The 25,140-nt window shown below is 40.2% G+C and overlaps 1 protein-coding gene and 1 long non-coding RNA gene across 6 annotated transcripts in view; one reads left to right on the forward strand and one right to left on the reverse strand.

The window, feature by feature from the left end:
- The window catches only part of CEP85L (centrosomal protein 85L), a 93,060-nt gene that overhangs the window by 52,506 nt on the left and 15,414 nt on the right, over positions 1 to 25,140 (reverse strand). For all 5 annotated transcript variants that reach the window (XM_081187657.1, XM_081187658.1, XM_081187660.1 and 2 more), the window contains one exon: positions 393 to 1,177. In XM_081187657.1, coding sequence (XP_081043783.1) covers positions 393 to 1,177 — 785 coding nt within the window. The remainder of the gene's footprint in view (positions 1 to 392; positions 1,178 to 25,140) is intronic.
- LOC308583654 lies at positions 495 to 19,020 on the forward strand. Its single transcript, XR_014006316.1, has 2 exons — positions 495 to 631; positions 18,792 to 19,020. It is a non-coding gene; the product is annotated as an uncharacterized lncRNA (long non-coding RNA).

The raw sequence follows: 25,140 nt of genomic DNA on the forward strand, positions 1-25,140 counted from the left end.
GTAACTTGGGGATAATACACATCACCCCAAGAAACTGAGTTATTTACCTTAAATATGCTAATGACATAAAAAGCCTGAAGTCAATGGTCCCTAATTCAACACAGAGTTAGGCATGGATCAATTTCTTTAACTTTAATGAACTAAATAAGCATAAATGTAAAGGTGATTGTGGTCGTTGTATAGAGCTAGATAGAGTGATATTAATACTTAATTGACTTGCCCACCCATAAATTCCCAGTTCATTTCAATTAAAATCTTTTACTATCAAAGACATCAGACACATGCTACACTATATGACTGTAGAGGACCACTGCTGTCATTTAATATGTTATTTGATGTCATTTCTCTTTCAATCCACATGGTGGCAGCAAAAACTGAATTTCTGCTCTTACCTGCACAGGATGTTCACTTCCTGTTCTAAGTTCTTCAAGCTGCTGTAACTGCCAAGGAGATAAACTGTATGGCTCTTCAGAAGGCCTGGACTCTGGAGGGTTTGTATGAAACTGTTCTGTAAGCCATCTCTGAGTCCTCTCTGAGGGTTGAATGGGAACCCCGCTCACAGCCTGCGGTCCCAAAGTTATATATCCTTGATGAAACACTTCGCAATTGGATGTGACAGGCTTGCTTTCAGGTAAGGCACTATAGGTCATATCTAAGGCATGTCTCCTGTTTGAGGGATCAAGAACACCCAAGTCTTCCTTGCTGCAACTTTCAAATTTGTATTTGCAGTCCAAGGTAGAATTTCTTTTTTTCCCAGTTTCTCTGTCCTCCATCTTGAGTAATTCCATGCTGTTGTGCAAACAGCTCGCCCCATTTATTCTTAATTGTGGTGACACAGTGCTGTCTCTTCCCAATTTATCCATGCTTGTCCTGCACTCTGCTGAATAAACACTCCCATCCTGGCTACAGGTAATGGGTGCGCTGAGTTTAGACAAAGATGACCATTTCCTTACAGGCCTCAAGTCCTTCATGTCAAGAGAACTGTCCAGGATGCCCTGATGCCTGCTTGCGGCGGACCTCAAAAAGCTTGTACTCCATTTTGAACAGTCAGACTTCAGAGGTTCCCTATGCTGGGATAGTGAAGAGCTGGTATTAGACGGCATCACATGGGCAGTGGGAATCGAGACCAGTGAACGGCTGGGCTTAAATGACGAAGTACCACTTGAGGTGGAATGATCTGGAGGAAAAGATTTTCATCATGTGAGTGAACACAGTGCAAATAAGAATAGGTCAAGATTAAGCACTACAAAGAAATTAAACATAATGTGTTGACACAGATGAGATTATTTGAAACATACATGGTCTTTAATTCGTGAGAGGCCTGTCTATATTGCAGTACAGGCACAGGCAATCTGTGGCCCTTCAGATTTGATAGACAGCAGCTCTCCTCAATCCCCTACCATTTGCTCGTTAGCTGATGGGAGTCAGTCAAACAACATCTGCAGGGTCACAGGTTTTCTCATCCGTGCAGTATACTAACAGAATTTGTGGAAGATGGAAAAACTATAGTTCACTATATACACTAAAACTACACAGGACTAAACTGATCTCTGAAATTTTCAGGAAGAGGCTGGAAAGCTGCATCAAATGTTTTGTTTTTTTCTTCTGCTCCTCATGCTTAAAGCATTCTAACATAGAGGACTTGTAAGAGGGAAAAAGCTCACATGCATGACCAACACAGACCCCCTTCAAACACCTGCCTGGCAGCACCCTATTTGTATGTTTTAATGACCTTAATATGTAGCCATTTCCCCAAAACAATTCTGGGATAATAAGGAAGTTACACTAAACACTATTGAAGAAATAAAGGCTTATTAGTTTCCTATTTAGAATACCCACTAGTAAATCACATGGTTTTGCTAATAAAATCACTGTACACCTTCAAACGTATAGGTAGATAATATACTGGAACCAAATGTGCAATTGCACAAAAGAAAGGCACCTTTATTTATGCATGGAGGTGGGATCCCCAATTTTGGACATTTTTCCTTTGGTGTTGTGGCCCCCTGCAACATATGCCATGCTGCTCAAAAGAACCCCATAACTCCAAGAATAGGCTTGGGGGGGTGTTCGTGCAGAGAGATGTGGGAGGTAGAAAATCTGGTTGATGGAACAAGAAGTTAAGATTCAAGCCTTTGTATACTGAAAAATAACGCAGTATATAGCAACGGTATATTGCTACTGCCTCGCCTCTTCCATTCTGGCTCCATTCACCATCTGAAATATCAGTAGGCATATAGAAAATGCCAATGTGCCAATGTTTCTAGACAGACAAGCAAGTTAAAATTAACAAAGGTGAGGCAGAGGTTACTGGAATCTGAGTAGCAGCTCTCCTATGCCTAGCAACTGCTGCTTTGCATCAAAGCCTGCAGACTACCAAAAATAAGCAGCTAATCCTGGCATTAGAATCTTAGCCTTTACAACGTCACGTGGCTCAACCTTCCCCCAAGCTGTTCACGTTGCTGTTACACGGGAGGCTTTTTAAAAAGTCTTACTATTTGTTCTTAATCATCGTGATCTGCTACAGTTACAATGTATGGCTTTGGGGGGGGGGGAAACAAAACAATTCCAAGACTTCTGAGTGCTCCATGCCATTATGGTTTTCAAGGAGAGTAATGCTTAGCAGAATTCAGGTAAATCATGTTAAAGGCAATTTAATCCTGTTCAGCAGCTCTCCGCTAATGGTGGCACAGAGGATCAGACACACAGATCTCAGGAAGGAGCGGGGAAGGTGTCATTAAAGATGTCATTAAAAAGCCATATTGTACACAATTGTGTTATGGAAGGTACAGTGTTCCAGAGACCAGACTGTACTTGACTTGCAAAAGTATGTTACTTCTCACATGATATTTCATTGCCATCTCTCTTAACTACAATGGCCATAGTCCAAAGATGTCATTAAAAAGTTAAAATTGTTGAAGTATCTAGCATACTGAATCATATACAAATAAATGTACATACTCCAAAATGTTGACAGATCCTTTTGGAGGTCTTTGAAACAAGTGGGCAATTCCTTTTATATTTATAACAACTTGCAAATTAATAAATAAAGCTACATATCACAGTGAAGGAAAGAATGACAATATTTAATACAGTGGTACCTTGGTTTTCGAATGCCGAAAACCCGGAAGTAACTGCTTCAGTTTCTGAATGCGCCTTGGAAGTCGAACAGGAAACGCGGCTTCCGCTGAGTGCAAGACCCTGAAGCCTAGCTGTCGGCTATTGAGTTTCGGTTTTCCAATGTTTCGGAAGTCAAACTGTCTTCCAGAACGGATTACGTTCGAAAACCGAGGTACCACTGTATATTCTTTTTCACTGGATCTGAGCCTATAGAACATTCTATATTGGAGTAAATTCTGAAGCCATACTGTACACAATTGTGTTATGGAAGGTAAATGTTTAACTGTGCAATGCTATATTAATCTACACAAAAGGCTATAATCCTATGCCAGCATCTGTAATGCTGCGCACACTTACTTGGGACTAAACCCCACTGAATTCAATAGGACTTACATCTGAGCAAAATGCACACAGGACTGCACTGCAGAAAATGTACTGACACTGACTTCAGCTTAACACTGACACCTTCAGCTTCCTGTGGCTATTCCTGTAAGAGGAGTAACCATAGCAGTTTCACTCTGAATGCCAAACTATTCTGGTAGTTTTGCATGCAAACTGAAAGAAAAGGTCATCTTTCAAGTTTCTTCTTAAATCAAGACTCTGGGAAAGGAAGGGTTGTGCTTCTGTGTCTCCTACTTGGTACTGGGCTCTTTCAGAGTCCAAGGTCCTGAAATCTTTACTGATGATCATCATTTCCACCAATTAAGCAGGGTGAAACATGGAATGTTAATATTTAAAGTTTTAGTTGATTAACCACAATGATTAGTCAATTAAAGCTAGTATCTTGTGCTCCTAGTTTATAGCATAGGGACACCAGCAGTCAAATCTTGTCTGTTCAAACAAATAATAAAAGGCGGTTTGCCACGTGCATTGTTCAGAAGTTCTGTTACCGGGCTATTGCCATCTATTCAGCCATAATTACACGAATGCCCCTGGGAAAAGAATGAGTACATAAATGCACACTTGGCTGGTTTCATTCTAACTGAACTGTACACACAGCAAGACAGTGAAAACATTTTTACTCAAGGAGTTGTTTGCCAACTTATAACTGTCTACAAGTTATTTTTTTCTATTTGAAATAAATATTTGCTTGCAGATTTTATTTGTCTTCCGTTGCAAAACAGTCTTGTCACAAACCCTGAGATTGGGTGTGGGTTTCTTTTTAACTTGTGCCATTGCTTTTCGGTGGGTGACATTCGACCAAGTTTTACTTGGAGAAGATGCACTAAAATTAAGCAGCATAACCACGGGCTCGTCCACACAGCCACTAGAAAGAATGGATGTGAGCAGCTTTCCACTTGGCCCACGCTTTCTGCTCCTTTCCTGGGAAAATCCACTCTTTTGCTCTAAATTGGAACAAACGACAATCCACAGAAAACCTAAAATGCCGTTTGCAGTGACTGAGTGCTAGAGAGCGGTTTTCCCCAGGGGAAAGCAGCAGGACAAGAGAAATCCTGATTTGCTTGAGGGGAGTTTATACCCTTTCCCATAATTCATTTGTTCATCCCACACTTTTCAACACATTTTCCCATCACTTTGCAAACTGCAAAAACTCTGGGTGTTGTTGTTGCTTAAAGTGGATATGTTGCATCAGGATGCAAGCCTCGTTTTCCAATGTGCCTGAATCCCTCCCGTGAAACACAGACAGTCTGAATGAACCCTAACCTACTTGCTTGGTTAAAATGACAACTTGCATAGCATAAGCACTGCCCTGCTGGATCAGATGAATGCTTCCAGGGAGTTCACAATCAGCCCTCCTCTGTTGTCTGTCCCCCAGCAATTAGGATTTCAGAGGCATATTGCCTCTGAACATGTAAGTCCAATTATCTTCTATTTTTGACTCCTTTTAACTTCTGCGTGAACCTTGCAACAAAAGCAGTGGTGAACTGACTCTTTCAAAACATGGGAGAAATTTACAAGAGCAAGAAATATAATATTGCAATTATCCTAGCTGTACGCTTTCTACAAACCCTTGTGGCTGTGGTCCTGAAATTCCCCAATTTTACGATTTGCATTGTTTGTCTACAATGTGATTTAAAATTCTATGTGTCTCAGCCAGGATTTAATGCCAGTTCTTCTGGCCCCTTTTCATCTCCTCCTCTAAGGAGATATCTTTGCACATCACTACCACACACATGGTCACAGTTTTGGTAGTGATCACATGTGGGATACCTAGAATCAAAAGGAGGTGCTCAGAACCCCATTCTACAGCACTGTGACAAATGCCACACAGAACCATAGTTGGGAATGCGAGCTACTTCATCCTGTGCAATGTATACTTCTGCACATGTAGAACCTGATATATAAAAGGCATAAAAGAATGATTCAGAACTAGAAACCAGCTTCCATATACAGTGCTTCCTTGCTAGATCAAGACAACTATATTCTCTGAAACAGCTGATAACTCTTGCAAAGGTTGAGGGAATTTGTCTGGGGTTATAGTTCATTGCAGTTCTAATTTTGCATTATCAAGAAACAGTTAAGACTTCAAGAGCAGAATGAAGACAAGCTTAATAAATTACTAGAAAAAATGCAACCCATTGTTTTGCTGGTATGATGCAATTGAAAGTACCATATTTTTCCGTGTATAAGACTAGGTTTTCCCCCTAAAAAATAATGTCAAAAATTAGGGGGAGGAGTCTTATACATGGATAGTGCCGAGAGTGGACTGGCAACAATCTGAGTCCCCCCAAATAGGGGGCGTCTTATACATGGGGGACAGACGTGGGTGGCGCTGTGGTCTAAACCACAGAGCCTAGGGCTTGCCAATCAGAAGGTCGGCGGTTTGAATCCCCGCGACGGGGTGAGCTTCCGTTGCTCGGTCCTAGCTCCTGCCAACCTAGCAATTCGAAAGTATGTCAAAGTGCAAATAGATAAATAGGTACTGCTCCGGCGGGAAGGTAAACGGCATTTCCGTGCACTGCTCTGGTTCACCAGAAGCGGCTTAGTCATGCTGGCCACATGACCCAGAAGCTGTACGCGAGCTCCCTAGGCCAGTAAAGTGAGATGAGCGCCACAACCCCAGAGTCGTTCATGACTGGACCTAATGGTCAGGGGTCCCTTTACCTTTTATACATGGGGGCGTCTTATAGATGGAAAAATATGGTATTTTACTATATCTGCTTTTATTTTCACTGAAATTCCTACTGCCTATGGATACAGTCAGGTCACACAGCAAGACTGATCAGAAAATACTGGGGCCAAAATCAGCAGAACAGAGCTTTATTGGGTATGAAGTCCACAACAGTCCAGTTGCAAATTCCCCAACAATCCATTCCATATGCTTATGGGGTTTTTTTAGGTGCCTATTGCCTTTTTTTCTTTTTGAAAATTAGAATACACTGGAATAATCTCCCTACACCCCTAGAGCCACATGGACTGTCAATCTTATTTAGAAATGTGAATTCAAAATTTTCACCATTGCTTTGGTAGCAATTCCATTAAATTCCAAGATGCAATGACATAATAATGTTGTGTTGACAACTTCAAGAGCTGGAGTAACAATGCAAAAGGAACATCCAGAAGTAGCATGAGAACAGCTGACAATACACTCATGAAGCCAAAGAAGCAGTTTTTATTCTGAATTTATAAAGCTTTTGTGTTCTAGGAATATGAGAACAACAAAGCTCTTCATGTGAAATTAGCTTCAACTTTCAGCTCAGGTTGTTCAAACCCCTTCACATATGTTTAATTTTTTTAAGAGTTACTTAAATTAAGTGAGGGGAGAATGAAGGGTAAAACAATGTATTTGGGCAGTTTGCCAGTAAGCGCACCACATAGCTGATGAGCCAGCAAAAGGATCCACAGCCATGGATGAATTGTGCTCTGCAGCAAGACAGAATGTCATTTGAGAGCAATATAAGGAGGTGTCAGGAAACTAGTAAGTGAGGTGACTGTGTGGGTGACATGTTTATTCAGATTTATACTGAGAGCATCACCTCTTACATTGGTGGAAAAAGGCCACATTAAATCAGTTTTTAACTACTTTTAACCTTGCCTACTTTCCCCCACATCCGCCATCCAACTCCCGTACTATGTGGGACCATTATTTAACTTTGGGATTATTCTCACACTACATTTCATTTGTGATGCTGTTACTCTACAGCACCCCCAATCTATCACTGGGGGACAGTTCAAACCGCAAACTATTCACCATGTGAATTACTGCAGGATATGTGTTGTATTTTTCTCTCTCCAACTCATTTGGAGGAAAAACGCAGCTACCTAGTCCAGATGAATTGCATTTAGGACAACTTCTGAAGTATAATGCTGATTATTCTAGAACTTTCCATTTACCTCACATACCCATACAAAATGACCTGGGCTTGGAGATCAAGGAAGGGAAACAAGATCCTAGTATTCTAAATAAAGCATCTCGTGCACGTCCATGCAGAGCAGAGGGCCCTCAGAGGGCTAAGATGTTCAGGGGGGCCTGCCAGGGACCGGCTGTTTTTTTGTTTGAGCTTATAATTTTATTCTAACAAGACTCCTGCCCTGGGGCTCAGACAAATACTGCACAGGTCTGATCTCATGGCTGTTACAATGAATGTTTGAAAACAAATATTCAAGGCAGACTGGATGCTTCCAGAAATGAGTTTATTGTGGCATCAGTGTTGCTAAGGCACAAGTTTTTTGCCACGTTGACAAAGTGTTGTCATTATCCAAATGCCTAACCGTACTTATTTTACATTTAATCCATATTTCTATTTACGACAGAAAACCCAGTGAGTAAAATGGCCCATTATTTATTCAGTCAAAACTGGTGTAGAAGCTTGTTGAAACATTTATTTGGTTTGTGGGTGGTTTGCCCCGTGTCACTTTGGTGGGTGGTCTCTCACACCCCTTCTATTTTCTCTTCACCTCAGCACAACCTAGTCATTTTGTTTCTGGCAACCTAAACATTACAAGCAAGCCCATTTCCACCAGTTGCCACATGCAATATTATTAATGACCCAGTTAGGAGTTGTTGTTCTCTGAAGATGTCCACAAAATACACGAGGATAATTATCACACAGATTGTAATAACAATACATACAGCAGGGTTTGGATAACAACAGCAGCAGCAAAAGGCTTGTTGTGGCTTTGGGGGGGGGATGCATGGCTGATATTGATCTATTCAACCAAGCTCCGCCCACTGGTGTGAATGGCAAAAGGATGAATAATAATGAATATGCGCAAATGAAGAAGTGTAGAAGCATATTTGTGCACACATCCAAACCAGATATGAATAATCCATATGCAGTATCAAGTCCCCATGTGGAAGCACCCCTAGTACCAAAAAAAGTGTAGGATTATTTGAACTAAGGAAGACACATTATACTTGAATTTAACACGATGCCTAGATAAACCACAAGTTCTTGCACCCCCCCTCTTCTTCTGACATAGCTGAAAACTTTCACTTGTTTTTGTTTAACTACAGTTTATTGTGTCATCCAAATCAACCGTTAACACCTAGGTATCATTGCGACTGAGTCAACTATAGCTTGTTTGAAACAAGCCAACTCAAAGCCAAGATGGAAATTCCAAAATTCTTAGGCAGTGTGCTTACTGTTGTATGTTTCCTGATGTGAAACCATACATTTTAGGGCACAGGATAAAAAGTAATTACCTATAAAGCTAGGTGGTAAACTGAAATCCCAATATTATTTATACACCTTTATTATGGGCGGCAGTATAACCTGACATTTTCATTTGATTAAAATACTGGCAATAAAACCTAAATTCAAGGCTGAAAGCTCCATAGGCTACACAAGAGTCTAATCTTCTATAAGTTTCGACAACATAATGAAATTTAATGGGACTGTTTTATCCATCATATACCCATACATTTTCAAACTGCTGATGATATAACTTCTCAGGGGTTCTTTTTATTTTTCCTCTCCAGCGATGTAGAGACTTACATTCTTATTAAAAGTTGTTATGAAACAGCAATATTGTTCTTCACCACCCAAGCATTGCTTAACACTATACAAGATACAATGAAGGCCAGGAACAATCATCTCTGCCAAATAAACCCTTACAGAATGCCCAATGTTTCGCTAAAACATCAGTTCCTAAGAAAGGCTAGGAACAGAGGCAGCAGCCTGGACAAAGTTAAGCATCAGATTTTACTAAAAGCAATGTATAAAATATAACTGTACATATACACAGCACTTTAAACGGAAACTGTTACAGAGACGAATGCCTCGCAAGACGGAAAACCCACTAGGCTAAAGGGTTTTCCGTTTTTGAGCTGATTCGCAAGACGATTTTCCCTATGGGCTTGCTTTGCAAGACGAAAACGTCTTGCGAGTGTTCCGATTTTTCCCCCGCTTCCCCCCCTTTTTCTAAGCCGCTAATAGCCTTTTAGCCGCTAATCCGCTAAGCCTTTAATAGCCGCTAAGCCTTTAATAGCCGCTAAACTGCTAATAGTGCTAATCCGCTAAGCCGCTAATAGGGTTGCTTCGCAAGACGAAAAAACCGCTAGACGGAGAGACTCGCGGAACCGATTAATTTCGTCTTGCGAGGCACCACTGTACCTTTTTTTGGTAATTCTACAGTTCACAAATTTAATGGAAAGTGTACTATTTGTTAGCAATTCCAGAAAAAAACCTGTCTAAGACAAAAGGAGGTTACTAATGAAAGCTTTCTTGACTTTCATTAGTGCTTGACCTAATACTCCTCTGTTTTAGGGGGGAAACATATATATTAGCCATAGGCGCTGGCTCCAGGGGACAGAGGCCTAGTGCGGAAAAATATAGGGATATTGTGCGCCATCACACAGGACATCGCGTTGGGCCCCCTCAATGTTCTTTGTAGGATGGCGCCTGCAATAGCACTCTTAATCTTCGTCACATTCAGCAGAAGTGAATTATATGTGTTCACCTACCCTCCTGATGTTTTCCTCTGAGTCAGGAATGAGACATAGATATAAGCCAGCACAATTTTCAATATGGCTGCATCAGAGGAAAAGGACACAGTAAATCACACTCCATCAGATCAGCTGGGACTAACTGCCATTTTGCCTCCTCCTGTCTCATAACTCTATCTGCTATGGCCATTCCAGCTAGATAAGATCTAGTATGTAACTTTAAGAATTATTTTTCTCCTTTGTATTGTGTCTATTTGACTGCAAGTCTGGACTTGCTTGTTTTTATATCCATTTACAGCAATCAGATTTTTTAAAAGCTTGTTACAATTATTATTATTATTATTATTATTATTATTATTATTATTATTATTATTATTATTAAAATCCTGTGTTTTTCCTACCCTCTACTGTTAAGTTCACCAATAGCCTCAAACATCATGTATCCTACATCTGAGATACACACGGAACACAATTCGCCAGCCTCACGTGATAGCTCTGTTGCTGGATGACCACTTTATGGGTTTAAATCAGGTATCTCCAAACTCGGCCTTCCAGATGTTTTGGGACTACAACTCCCATCATCCCTAGCCAACAGGACCAGTGGTCAGAGATGTTGGGAATTGTAGTCCCAAACATCTGGAGGGCCGAGTTTGGGGATGCCTGGTTTAAATGTTTGAATGCTCCCCACATCTTAAAAAACAGAAACTAAAAAAAACTCTCTTGCATATTCAAACTAGCACACCAGGGTTCTAGCCTATGCTAGCCTTTCCTTGACATGCTGGCTCTGAATGCTCAGAATGTGAGATAATTCAAACCTTTTATCCCATTTGGTCTGAGAAGCTGCTGACCATGTTTAAAGTGCCTCTATTGAAAGAAGTGAGGCAGGTAACAAACCAGGCAAAAAGCCTTTTCAGTAGTAGTACACAACTAGTAATGCACCTTTATTCCCAAAAAGGTATGTCTAATGCCATCCTTGGGGTCTTATCAGCTCCAAGTGAAGATTTTTCTGTTCACTCCGGTTGCTATTTTTAGATAACTCATGAAGTCTGGTCTCAGTTTTTATATCTTTATTTAACTTTGGAGCTGTGGAAAGTTTTTATTATTGTTTACTTTGTATCTATATTAGCTTTATTTATATTGCTTATGCTTTATTTTTATTCTTTTATTCTTCTACACTATAAGCTAACAAGAGAATACAGTGGTACCCCAGGTTAAGAACTTAATTCATTCTGGAGGTCCGTTCTTAACCTGAAACTGTTCTTAACCTGAAGCACCACTTTAGCTAATGGGGCTTCCTGCTGCTGCTGCGCCGCCGCTGCATGATTTCTGTTCTCATCCTGAAGCAAAGTTCTTAACCCGAGGTACTATTTCTGGGTTAGCGGAATCTGTAACCTGAAGCACTTGTAACCTGAAGCGTGTATAACCCGAGGTACGACTGTACTAAGTTCAAATGTTATAACTAATAATAAAATTAAATTTCAAGCCATTATTTTTTAAGGAAAGTGAGAGTGGTGAAGTTCTCATGCAGTGCAATACTAAACATATTTACTCAGAGGTAAGTCTCACAGAGCTCAACAGGGCTTGCTTCCTAGTAATTACGTATTTCCTTAGGACAGCCATCCCTAAAACTAAAAATGAGTTCGGTGCGTCTTAACAGAAATCAACTAGGTAAGCTATAAATACATAAGCAGCTACAGAACAAAGGAGAGAAAATATCAAATACAAATACAGAACCACCTACTCAGATAACCTATCCAGAGGTACTTAAATGTATTCAGCCTCCTGCACCAAGTTCACTAAAATAAGCTATTTCAGGCTGGTTTACTGACATTAATGATTTAAAGTGTTCTGGAGCCCTAGGGGAAGGGGAAGGACAAGATAGAAAACATACAGGGAGCTATTTTGCGCACTGCAGCTTCTTATGTGTTTTTATGTGTCACCTAATAGTAACAGCAAATCCCATTTGCAATGGTATCTGACCAGAGCAATGCTACTGGGATGAAATGTGAAACCTAGCACGTGCACACCGATACACATCAACACACACAGATACACAAACACGCCCACACCCTAGTGATTTTTAGAAGCCTCACAGACAGTATTTTATATCATCAATCAGGAAGAGAGGTATGTGGGTACTAAGTCTCAACGTTTTGTTACGGCAACAAAGGAGTATGAAAGTGGGTTGATAAACCAAACTAAGAAGCTTACAGAAAGAAGGACTGAGATTTTAAAGCACCAAGTTGTTGGTAGAAATGTAAATATATTTATGTTATATATTTAAGAGAAATAACTATTCTATAGGTAAATATGGAAAGTTTTTTTTAACACTATTCTGGTGTTTATGCTGTTAGCAATACACGTGTGCACATACACACATTTTCCTTCAGTTTGAGTGCACACTTCCATTAAAAATAAAATAAGCTGGTATAAGACTGTTATGGTCATAAACAGAGAGACCCTGAAACACTTCTGATGCCAGTGTGTTTCAGGTGAAATACATTAATTATTGTCTCCATGAAGTACCACAAAGCGTGCTTATATATATTGAGAGAGAGAGAGTGCACACATTACATTTTTCTTCTTTGGTGGATTCAAGGCAGCATATCTAAGTTCTCAGCCTTCCATCCAGACACTGATTAGACCAAGACCTGCTTAGTTTCAGGGCAGCTGACTGCATTTCTATATACAGGGGCAGGCAGAAGGCAGATTGCCATCCACGGGTAGAATAGCAAGTGTGTATTACTCCCAATAATTTAAGAATGGCAATAGCAAAAAGGCTCCTTCCACCCTCAAACTCGATTTCTGACATGAGGAAAGCTATCAAGAAACTAGGGTCAGATGTCTGTATGACTGGAATGTGAGTTCAGTTCCAGTACTGAAAACTAATTCCTCAGCTGAGCATAGAATTAGTTTCCTGCTCAGAGACAAACTGTTTCTTAATTCTGAGACCATATCTGTTCCCCTGACCCACTACTGTGCAGCTGATTCTGAGTGGTAGACCTCAGGATTCTACTAAAAAACAAAGCAGACTCGACAAGCCTGAAATTTGCAAGCCTTTCACCTAAATGTAGCATGACTGTACCATCTGTACTGCACTGACGCTGGGCTAGTACTGAGGTAGAATTCCTCAAAATAAGGGAACAATTTTAATTTGATATTTGAAAACAGTAAATAAAGTAATCCAGATCAAGAATATTCAGCTCTAATCTGGGACTTGTTTCTGTCCCCACTTACACTAATGAATTGCTGGAACTAGTAATAATTTGCCTCCGCACACTGATGAAACATTCACAGAGCATCAAGCATCTCCTTAAAATGCTGAAACCTTAATTTATTTATTTTTAAGCAATTAACATAATAAAACATACGAAGTGCATAAGCACTGAAAGTGCTGACCATTTATAAGCTTTGCTGCAGAGGACAAGAAAACAAGTCATTGCTGGTTTTGCCAATCTTGTTATAAAACTATGTAAATCCAATTTCAACTCAAATTTTATTAGGAGAACATTAGCTGGCATCAAGAATTCCACTGCTTTATATAGCCTAGTGTCTGGACTTGGACAGTGTAAGAATTTTAACCCAGTGATGACTAGTGGATGACCCTCTGCCGTTGTAAGGGTGACGACTCTAAAGTGCTCCACACATCAAGTACTGTACTATGAACATGTCAAAACCGACACCTTATCTTATTGAAATGCCTTCAAATGAAATATCCAGCTGTCGTGAGTCTCGCAGTGTCATAGGGATCAGGTTTGAATGGGTAAACTCCGGCACAGGAGGGGAGAGAGAGAGGCGGGAGGAAAGGTTAAATAGTTAAAAATTGGGTGGAGGAGTGGGGGTTAGAAACTCAGATATACAAGTTAATCACCAAATGCCACCTTAAACCTAGGTTACGGTCATAGAATCACAGGACTGTAGAGCTGATAGGTACCCCTAAGGGTCATCTAGCCCAACCCCCTGCAATGCTGGAATCAACAGAACATCTAGGAACCTTATTGCGGGAGTATATCATCATCTTCTCTATACCACTTTATAAGTAAAAAATCTCAAAGCGGTTTACAACACATTTTTAAAAAATCAAATAAAAAAATGCAGAATAAAACAAATTCAAGCTTCTAAGAAAATATTTCAGATCCTTCTCTGACATTTTGCTTTTCCCATATTTATTTACCTACTTAATTTATATAGCTGCTCCATAGCAGAAATATTATAGGAAGCCAGTGTGGTGGTGTGGTTGGACTAGGACCTGGGAGATCAGGGTTCAAATCCCCAGTCATGAAGCTCACTGGGATGGGAGCCTGGACACGAGCTCTGCATTTAGTTATGCTCATTTCCCCTCCTTCTATTGAGTGAATGGCTTCCAACGAGGTAACATCATTAGCATTCATCCTTCCAATGGAAGTTTAATTCATTATATACTTAATTAATGGTTCTTGCCACTGCTAAAATTCTGATATATCACTAGAGGCACACATGCCAAACAACCCAAAGGCCTTGATATGAAACAAAAGCAGCAACATATTTCTTTACTAGATTGCAGTCACTTTTGGATTCCACAGAGTTAAAAACACAATTAAGAGGAAATGATAAAAAAGCATACAGAGCATAAAGTCAGAAGAGGCTGTTAATGAGAAGAGGTGCAGAAAGGAAAGAAGCAATGAATTTCAAGTATTGTTTTTTAAAAAATATTTTCCTGTAGGTCTCCGATCAAAGGGAGGGTGCTAATAATCACATTTCTGTGTGGTTTTCAGTTCTCTTAATGCAGCTCCTTACATAAAGTACAGTGGTACTTCGGGTTACATACACTTCAGGTTACATACGCTTCAGGTTACAGACTCCACTAACCCTGAAATATTACCTCGGGTTAAGAACTTTGCTTCAGGATGAGAACAGAAATCGTGCAGTGGCAGCACAGCGGCAGCAGGAGGCCCCATTAGCTAAAGTGGTGCTTCAGGTTAAGAACGGACCTCCAGAACGAATTAAGTTCTTAACCCGAGGTACCACTGTACAGAGAAGAGATAACATGATATCTGCCATATATGTTAAAGTTATCAAGTATTACCCTGAACTATCCACTGGTACACACAAGTGTGGATTTAATATCTAGAGGCAACAACAGAACACTGAGACAAACAAACCTTTATACAGTGGTGCCTCGCAAGACGAAAAGAATCCGTTCTGTGATTCTCTTCGTCTAGCGGTTTTTTCGTCTTGCGAAGCAAGCCCATTGACGGATTAGCGCTATTAATGGATTATCTGCTGATCGGATCAGCTGATAAGCGGCTTAGCGGCTTAGAAAAAGGGGGGAAAGGGGGAAAAAACCAGCAGGAACTCGCAAGACATTGTCATCTTGCGAAGCAAGCCCATAGGAAATTCGTTTTGCGAAGCACCTCCAAAACGGAAAACTCTTTCGTCTAGCGAGTTTTCCGTCTTGCGAGGCATTCGTCTTGCGGGGCACCACTGTACATTAAAGTGGGTTTAACATGCTGCTCTGTATTTCATTCATGAGAGCTTTCCCCCAGTCTGCAAAGTAAATACACCTGCAGACCACACAAAACAGGCAGGCAGCTACCATGCAATAGGTTATACAGATTTTTAAATTGAGTTATATCTGTGCTCTTGTAAAACTGTGTTTCTGCTGACCTTCTCTAATATATGTTCCAAATTGCTTTCAGTGGGATGCTAGTCTTTATTTAATAGCCAGAGCCCAAGGAACATGGAAACCAAAGCAAAAAATTGTTAGTCTCCTGATGAAGAACTTGACCTTTGCTTAGTAAGAAGAGATCAGTTCCCCCTCCCTCACCTGACCCTTGCAATAAAGGCAGTCACTTTAACACTTTCGTTCAATGTATGAAATATTGCAGGAACCACCCTCAAGTGCATTTACTATTCTTATGTATAATCACAATTGCTCAAAATACATAATAAAATTCACATTTGCTAAACACTTGCTCTCTGTTCTGATCTGTCCACAGAAGTTTCCACTTCTTGTAGAAAAATTTAAATAATACAAATCCCTAATATGGTTCTCATTGACAAGGTGTGATCATGTGTTAAAAGCATTCCTATTTGCTCTGACGTGTGTGCTCTAGAAACTGGGCACTGGTTTTAAGACTGGAAATTCTCCCCCTCCCCCCAACGAAACTGTAATGACCCAATATAACCTGAACTCCTAATGAATTTACTGTCAAGTTAAGATCACAAAAACCGCAAGTTCATTAGCTGTAAGTGCAGAAAGCCAATGGATTATCCTAAGGATTAGAGGTTTTTTTCACTTGAGGGGTGTTCCAACTTCAGAAGACTGTGAAATTAATCTTGCTGCATTAAGGTGCCTGGAGTTGTTGTAACTGTAAACCTTCAATTACATCAACTACTCTTCCAGTGAGACGCCACCTAACTAGTCTGTTGTAGAGACAACTGTAGTGACAAATAAATATTTAGTCAATACCAGTGACATGGCTTTGTAAACACTAAACAAAGTGTGGGAGTCCTACGTGATCTAGACTTGGGAAACAAAATTAGGACATTTAATAGGTCTGCGTGCTTAATATTCTGGTACTATGTGGCAAACCTTGAGTCTAAAGTAAAGTGGAGCTTACCTTATTATATGCTAGCCCTGGGATTCTGCAGCTTCACATCCAAGCTGAGAACTGGGCATGGGTATTAAATGTTCCTGCTCAACTAGGCTTGCTCATCCATAGCAACTATTTTAGTGGGCCTTCTGAATATTATCTATTATAACTCTCCCAGACATTGCTGGCTGCAAAATTTATTAGTGGAAAACCAAAGGATCATTGACATCACACTTCACATGCGCTGAGTATTGGGGGGGGGGGGATATACTGACTGTTGAAGAGCCCTGAAACAGACATCAAGCCAAAGGAGTGGCCAAGACTTTTGTGCTCATCTACTTCCACTCAAAGAGAGCATTTATCAGGAGGGCAAGTTTGACATGAGGGTTTTTTGGGATGTTTTCAATGACAAAAGCGTAAACCCAATTTTCATGGGGACCTTAAGCACATGTTAAATACCCTTCACTGAAATTTATTGTGACATAAGGAATTTGTTAGTCTGTGGGTTAAACCACAGGGCCTAGGACTTGCTGATCAGAAGGTCGGTGGTTCGAATCCCCACGACAGGGTGAGCTCCCGTTGCTCCTGCCAACCTAGCAGTTCGGAAGCACATCAAAGTGCAAGTAGATAAATAGGTACTGCTCCGGCGGGAAGGTAAACAGCGTTTCCGTGTGCTGCTCTGGCTCGCCAGAAGCGGCTTAGTCATGCTGGCCACATGACCCGGAAGCTGCACGCCGGCTCCCTCGGCCAATAAAGCGAGATGAGCACCGCAACCCCAGAGTCAGTCACGACTGGACCTAATGGTCAGGGGTCCCTTTACCTTAAGGTGTCACAACTTGTTTTTACTTAACTCAGTGGGACTTCAAAGTACTTAACTTTGGCTGAGTCATGCCCCAAATTTGAAGCCCTTTATTGTCCATGCCTCACATCAAGTATATGGAGAAGAACAAATCTATATATTTCTTTTTATTTCTATTTTACATTTAGACACAGAAAAGGAAGATTTTCCAAGAGGCACAAATGAATGCTGGATGTCCAGTACAACCGGATCAATCTCTATGTTTTCAAAATCTCCCACTAAACTATCAATAGTTGATTATGCTTATAGCAAGTCAAATTATTTTCTATTTCTCTTCTATGCCTTAAAAAAATGCCTTGGTAGCCTTAAATATGACACGCAGACATACATTTGTATAATTCTCTTTAATGCTCCGTTACTTAGCAACACTTAAAAGCAATGCAAGAAATGGGAGGCATCTATAAATTCAATCTAATCCAAAATGAGCAGGTTGGTCTACAAAGACATTTTTGATTTACAGCCAGCTTGTTTTCCAACTAATTGCAGTCTTCTGTTACAGAATCCTAGAGACTTGCGGTCTCCAACCTAAAAATCAATACAATATGCTGCCAGGAGAATCGTCTCCTGAACCAAGTGCATTAGCTGGAAGGAAGAAATCTGGCTACAAGCTTTTTGCTTTTCTCCATGGAATTCCACCCGACATCAGGATACTCTACTTTCCTGCTCTCACATCATTCATCTGCCTTCTTACCATCTTACCTTGCTACTATCATTCAAACTATACCGGCCAATTACAGTTTGAGCACTTAATGCCACTAGATAACTAACATATTATGTAACCACTAGTAGATAATCAATATACCCTTTGAACAGATCAGAGAAACTTTTATTAGGGAAACTTCCTACCAGCTCCCTCAAATCATCCTGTGAACTCCAAAAACCAGAGCCATCTTGATCAGGGCTGCTTAATCAACAGTTCTATAATTTTTTTTCCACAGGGATCCACAGTAATTATCATGTTTAGTCTTGATCAAACTCTTCCAAAAGTAGTTCAATAGTTTACAATATACCGTATTTTTCGCTCTATAACACGCACCCGACCATAACACGCACATAGTTTTTAGAGGAAAATCCGTAGACATGCCACCCATAGGCATTTCCTCCATAACACGCACAGACATTTCCCCTTTCTTTCTAGAAGGAAAAAAGTGAGTGTTATGGTGCAAAAAATACGGTATTTAGTTGTGAAACTGCGACTAAGGGACAGTGACTTGTCCAAAGCTTAGTCCTTGGCTAAAGCAGGCAGGATTTGAGACCAGGATTCCATTCTCCATTCACATGCTTGCTTTTTGAATTGGAGAAGGGGTTGCTGGGAGTTAAGATCAGCATAAAGAAAATATTTCTGTTTTGGAGATGCATCTTAAGACATATGTTGCTTCTTTTGCAGGATTCCTCTTCGTTCAGCACCTCAGATTCCCACAGGCAACATAACAGCCATGCAAAATCTTTGCTGAAAAAATTCTCAACTCAGATAAATGATCTTTTATCATGCTATTTACACCTAATGGCAAAATGTGAGGACCCAATCAGCCAGCAAAGGACATTGCTTGTATTTTAAGAGTATCCGTACCATTATATAAAAACAAAGGTTTATTGTAATTTTTAAGCACTTGAAATACTGACAAGATACTTGATAGAAACAAACTTTTTTTCCATTAGCAGAGTAACTGTTGGCACGCCTCTCTGTAACTTTTGCTTTCACAAGGGAAGGGAGCGACTTAAGCTTCACTTCCTCTCCTGGCAGTTTAAACACTGCTTACATTGTTTTATGGTTTCCATGGGAAAACAGATCTCAAGCAAGACCCAATTCATGGTCTGGGAGTACTTGAGGCTGAAGTACACTGTTGAACCTAAGCAGGTGTGGATTTGATCAGAACTTTGGATGGGGGACCAGACTACTGGATGCCCCATGTAACAGCAGGAATTAGTACATTAAAAAAGCAAGTAAGAAAACAAATCTCAAGCAACAAATTTAAGTGAAACCTTTTCCACATCTGGCCATCAACTGCAGATCATATAGTGTACACTGGCATTTTTTAAAAAAGTAAGCAAGATGCACAGGAACAGAACTACTAGATGTCCAAGCCCTTGCTATGCAAGCACAGTGAGGAAATACAAAACACATTGCATAAGCATGCTTCCCATACATATTGTGCCAAGTTAGGCACAGCAGTCTGTAAGTTGCATCCACGCACTCATCACCAAGGGCTGCCTTGTGAGCTGTGCAAACATCAAAACTGAATATCAGAAGTTGTTAGAAGCAGACAAGAGGTATAGGGAAGGAAGAAGGGAAAACAGCACTGCACTCTGCCCACTGTCTCCTGAAAGGCATTACTGCAATGGCACAAGGGCCGGGGGGCAACAGCACTAGCTCCCATACAATAGTGACTCATTTCTCAACTTGGGCTGCCACAGAACCTGTGAGGAGACAGAGGATTCAGCCGAAACCCATATTCAATGGGTCCTATGTCTCCTCGCAGGCTCTATGCTAGTTCAAAGAGATGTAAGCATACAAGAAATATCAAGGCTGTGTACACTGGTGTTTAATCCTTGAAACTGCAGCAGCAAATGGGCTTATCAATCATTTATAAACACCTCTAATGCACAACATTTTATAGCCTTGACTTTTCATTCATGAATATTTAATAAATCATGCCCCACAGAGAAAGGGGTCATGTTAGGTATACAGAGAGGTTTGAGGTCATTGCTTATAAAGGGCTCATGGACTAAACTCAAACCAGCATGGCCTAGTAATCATAATGTGGTAATCTGTGAACTGCCCTATACCTCTGGGTATAGGGTGGTAAATAAATTCAATTAATAATAATCCTCATGATCCTCTCCATTCAATTCTTGTGAGGGTCAGGTAGATTGCACATTAAAGATACTACATACACTGTCAAGAGCTACCAAGCATTTGTGAATGAGTGTAGGTTGGACAGAGACAACTCTCCCTTGTCTCAAGCTCATGATTTCCATATTCTACTTCCAGATTTTGACACTGTCCTCTCTGCAAGGCCATATGGGTACATATAAACACAGGTAAAATGTTCCTTATGCCACTACATACAGGAATGCTTACAAAGGAATTGTGGAAAATTAAAAGTCCAGGGGCACCAGTATCATAATGAACTGGCAATAACTATAATGCTACAGTAAACATCATAATTAAAGACTCATAATTTATGACTGGCATTTTATTTCACTGATTCCTTCCTTTCAGAACTGTTTGCCCTATAAGAAAGTATCATTTCATAGCATTCTTCTTGCATAAATGAAAGAAAACACAATAGATACTGGAACTGGTGGCATCCTGGGACAAGTCTGCTTTTATGAAAGGAGCTACTTCATTCCTTCCTGGCATATTCTGAAACTGCCAAGCAAGAGGAAGAACAGGATGGTGCAGAGAGAGAGAGAGGAGGGGTGAGAAGGGCAGCAGTGAAGAGGAAGAATTCTCCTCTCACTTAGCTGCTCTTCACACTTGAGCCAATCGTGGTAGATGTGGCAATATACCTCCGTGCTGCCTGAACTGTCCTGTGGGAGTGGAAAGGAAAGAGTCACAGGGGGATGTGAGCAAGACAGCTCATTCCTTTTGCTCTCTTCCTCCTGAATATTGTCAATGCATTTCAGAAACACGGAGGGGGGGTATTGCTTGATTTGCTGGGTGAGGGAAACGCAGAACCACACCTGACAACCAACAACACTAACAGTATTACTAACAGGAGTAATTTCGTTGTCCCCGAGAGGGGGCAATGACAATAAAGATATTATTATTATTATTATTATTATTATTATTATTATTATTATTATTATTATATTATTATTATTATTATTATTATTATTATTAGGAGCCCATTACATGACTTAAAATAAATGGCAATGTCCTTCTGCCTGTCTCTTTTTCCTAAGCTATCTCACCCAAAGATACATTTCTAGTTGCAGACAGATTTCTCTCAGGTGTTTGGAAAGAGACAAATTAGTACACAAGTTAAAAATTAATACATTTTTTTTCATTAAAAGAGAATAGTTATTTCCTCTGAAATCAGACATGGACGAAAGCAAGAGACAGCTCTTCGGCATCCATTCCTTTATTGCAGTTTTCATTGGTTGCAATGACCATTCACTTATTTAAAAACAGTTTACTGTGACAGACTATTTTATTCCTTTCATGTTGGCAGAGTAAATCTGTGTCTGTCTGGCTGACTGCAGAGCACATATTTATGCAACTGACATGCATGAAAAAAGCATAGTAGCAACATTTTCCCCAGTTTGCTCTGTAAATCACAGCATTATTTTTATTTTGTTTGTTGCAAATATAGTTTATCATTTGACTCAGTAAAACACCATTCAGAAGGAAATAATACATTTCCTACCACGTACAAATGAACTGCAGCACTTACATTAAAATTCCTATCTTCTGTTAGGTCCCATAAAACAGTTATATTTATTGGTAGCTGTTATTTGAGTGATTCACATAAAGACACAATTCTGAGTGCCGGTTCCTGGCTTAATATTAGCAGAGAACCTTCTAGATCACTCACAATTAGGGCTGCTTCACACATTAATTTGTACATGTAAAGCATTTTATCTGAAACTTTAAAAAAAACACCAACACAAACATGTTCACACAGCAGAACCCTATTTCCACAGCTTATCTGCTGCTGACCTTTAAATATGAGTTACAAGTAAGCTTTGAGATGGAAGCAGGAAGGGACTGCGACTACATGTGAACCACTTGCACAAGCAAACAACAGTTTCCTCCTTCAATGGCCATCTCTCAGTTTTGAGTGACTAGCAAGCTTCTTCATAGGTGAGTAGGACTATAGTATAGCATTCCCCAACCTGAGACCAACCAGACACTTTGGACTACAACTCCCAACAGCCTGAGCCAGAATGGCCAATGATCAGGGATAATGGGAGTTGTAGTCCAAAACATCTCAAGTTAGGAAATGCAAGTGCATTGTGCTCCTTTTACAGCAGCAGTGGGGAGTGGGATGGGGTGCAGCCACCGTCCCAAGACTGGTGTTTCTGCTGTTGAAGCAAGGCAAAGTTGGGGCTGCATGGTCACCCTGCCCCAGCCTGGGTAAGCAGCAGCAACAGGAGGGCGGCTCTGCCCCACCATATGTGCCACTATTGCTTTACTGATAGCATGAAGTGCGAGAATCTCATTTAGGAAGAGCAACACTTCTGTTCAGTATTAACGGAGCAAGATCAGTGGAACAAACTTAGACATAATTGATCTAAACTGAATTTGGAATCAGCCCACCTGGCCAATAATTTTCCTTTTGGATATGAGGGAACAATATACCTTTTCTATGGTTGCCTAGGGAGTATTTATTTATATTATCGATCTACTTGCATTCATTATTTACCATGAGACATTCAAAGATGCTTGAAAGAAGTACGTCTATTTCTGCAGACTGAAAACCAAAACTAAAAACAGAAAAGTTGCTAAGTGCACATATGAGTCCAATTGTGGTAAAGATGCTGTAGTTCTTTTATTGGGAGACTGCCAATTTGGGGGGGGGGGAGAGAGAACTATGATTTTTTTTATGACTACAATGTTGAACAATTGCAATTTTATAGTATATGCTTTCAGGCTAAACATTTAGTTGTATTCCTGGCCAGAGATGTGGGGAAAGAGTCTCTCTCAGCTGTTATAATTGTTACTTGTTTTCGTTTCATCTATCCTCTCCCACCCTAGTGAGTTGGATTTTTCAGTTGTAATAAATTATTTCGAATTGACAAGGCAGTGAACACTCCCATAAGCATTCATGGAATTTTGAATAGGCCAGAACTTTTTGGATACTTACTAAGTAACAAGAGGCAATGCTCTTACTCACTGCACATGTAACTTCACTTAAAGCAAAATCTGTACTTTCATCTTAATGAGAAAGGAGAGGAAATTCTCTCCAACAATGCTGAAAACCTTAAGAAATGTAGGAAAGGTATCAAACTACAAAGAGCTTTATAGGTCAAGTAAGAAGAGTGTCACAGTCAGATTGCAATCCTATGTACACTTACATGGAAATAACTCTGAAGGAAAATAGTGGTACAGTGGTGCCCCACAAGACGAATGCCACGCAAGACGAAAAACCCGCTAGACGAAAGGGTTTTCCGTTTTCCGATGCGCTTCACAAGACGAATTTCCCTATGGGCTTGCTTCGCAAGACGAAAACGTCTTGCGAGTCTTGCGATTTTTTTCGCTTTCCCCCCCTTTTCTAAGCCGCTAATAGCCTTTTAGCCGCTAAGCCTTTAATAGCCGCTAAACTGCTAATAGCGCTAATCCGCTAAGCTGCTAATAGGGTTGCTTCGCAAGACGAAAAAACCGCTAGACGAAGAGACTCGCGGAACCGATTATTTTCGTCTTGCGAGGCACCACTGTACTTTATTTCAAATAATGATGCACTGGACTGTGAAATCAGATAGATAAATATGTGATTATACAGTATCTCAAATTCTACAGTAATTGTAATTGGCAACAGTCTTTGGGCTAGTCATAAAAAGAAAGACGTAAATGAAAGCATTTTTCTGTGGCACAGATACCTTGGTGGTCTAGAATAGTTCACAACCCTGATTTTGCTAGTTTCTGCCAATCTATTCAAATAATCTGGGCATGTACCCTGTATGTAATCATTTATCAAATCTACATACTCATTTGCTAGAGGGAAGAACATTAAAGCAATTCTATGTGAAGATATATTACAAAGCAAAGGCTAAGTTTTATACACTGATAATTAAGAATGGGAAAGTACAATAAAAAATCACACTTAGTTCAGTACTGAAGCTGACGGGAACTTCAATATATTTATTCAGCTTGAAAAATGCAATTTCCTTTCCCTGCATCTTTGCAATGGTCAAAGTTGCCAGGTTGTTCAACAGCATTTTCTACCATCAGTTATGTAAGACCTGCCTTCTCAGCATTGCAACTGAGAACAGGCTAAGGACCAGCTTGAAAATAAAGTTCTTCTTGGCAACCTATCTAGATATCGTCATGAATTATGCTGCATCCCAATATTTTTTTAAAAAAGTCTTGCCTAAAGTCTAGCCAGTACTGACAAAAATGCAATCCAATGAGTTCAGAGTGAGGTTCCTGTTTTGCTTTGTAAAATTTTCCTCTTCCCTTGAAAAACAGCCTCGTGCATGAATTTCAGACAGGAAAACAGCAAGATGATTTAGAACAGCAGTGTGAAAACAATGTAGATAAGTGACATCAGCAGATCCAATAACATGTCTTTTATTTCCAATAAATACAGGGCAAGTAAAAACAGAACAAAGGGAGTGCTAACAAATAAAAGTAGGTACAACAATGTTATCAGCTAGAGCTATGTAGCCCAGCCTTGTTTTTAGCGACCCGCCTGATGGCCAAGGTAAGGGCAACCAAGAATTTGATGCAGGCACATGAGCAGGCTGGCAAAGGAGAGATTGCTCAACCACCAGTTCATGGAATAAGTAAACAAATTGCAGGCCAGATCTAGGAAGAGCCATAACTGGGGAACCAGGCAGAGCTGGACACAGGCACTACTCCCTTATGCAAATGTAAGTATTTCTGTTCTTCCAAATTAAATTTTTTATTGGTTTTTACTTGTTTAGGTATGGTGGAAGGGGAAAACAAAGCAACACTCTTGAACATCAGCATCTCATGAAGGGTATACTCAGGAGGTCTTACATATTTAACATAATAAAAAATTTCCTTCCAGTAGCACCTTAGAGGCCAACTAAGTTTGTTATTGGTA

Source organism: Podarcis bocagei (genome assembly GCF_964188305.1).
Source record: "Podarcis bocagei genome assembly, chromosome: 3".
Taxonomy (NCBI): Eukaryota; Metazoa; Chordata; class Lepidosauria; order Squamata; family Lacertidae; genus Podarcis; species Podarcis bocagei.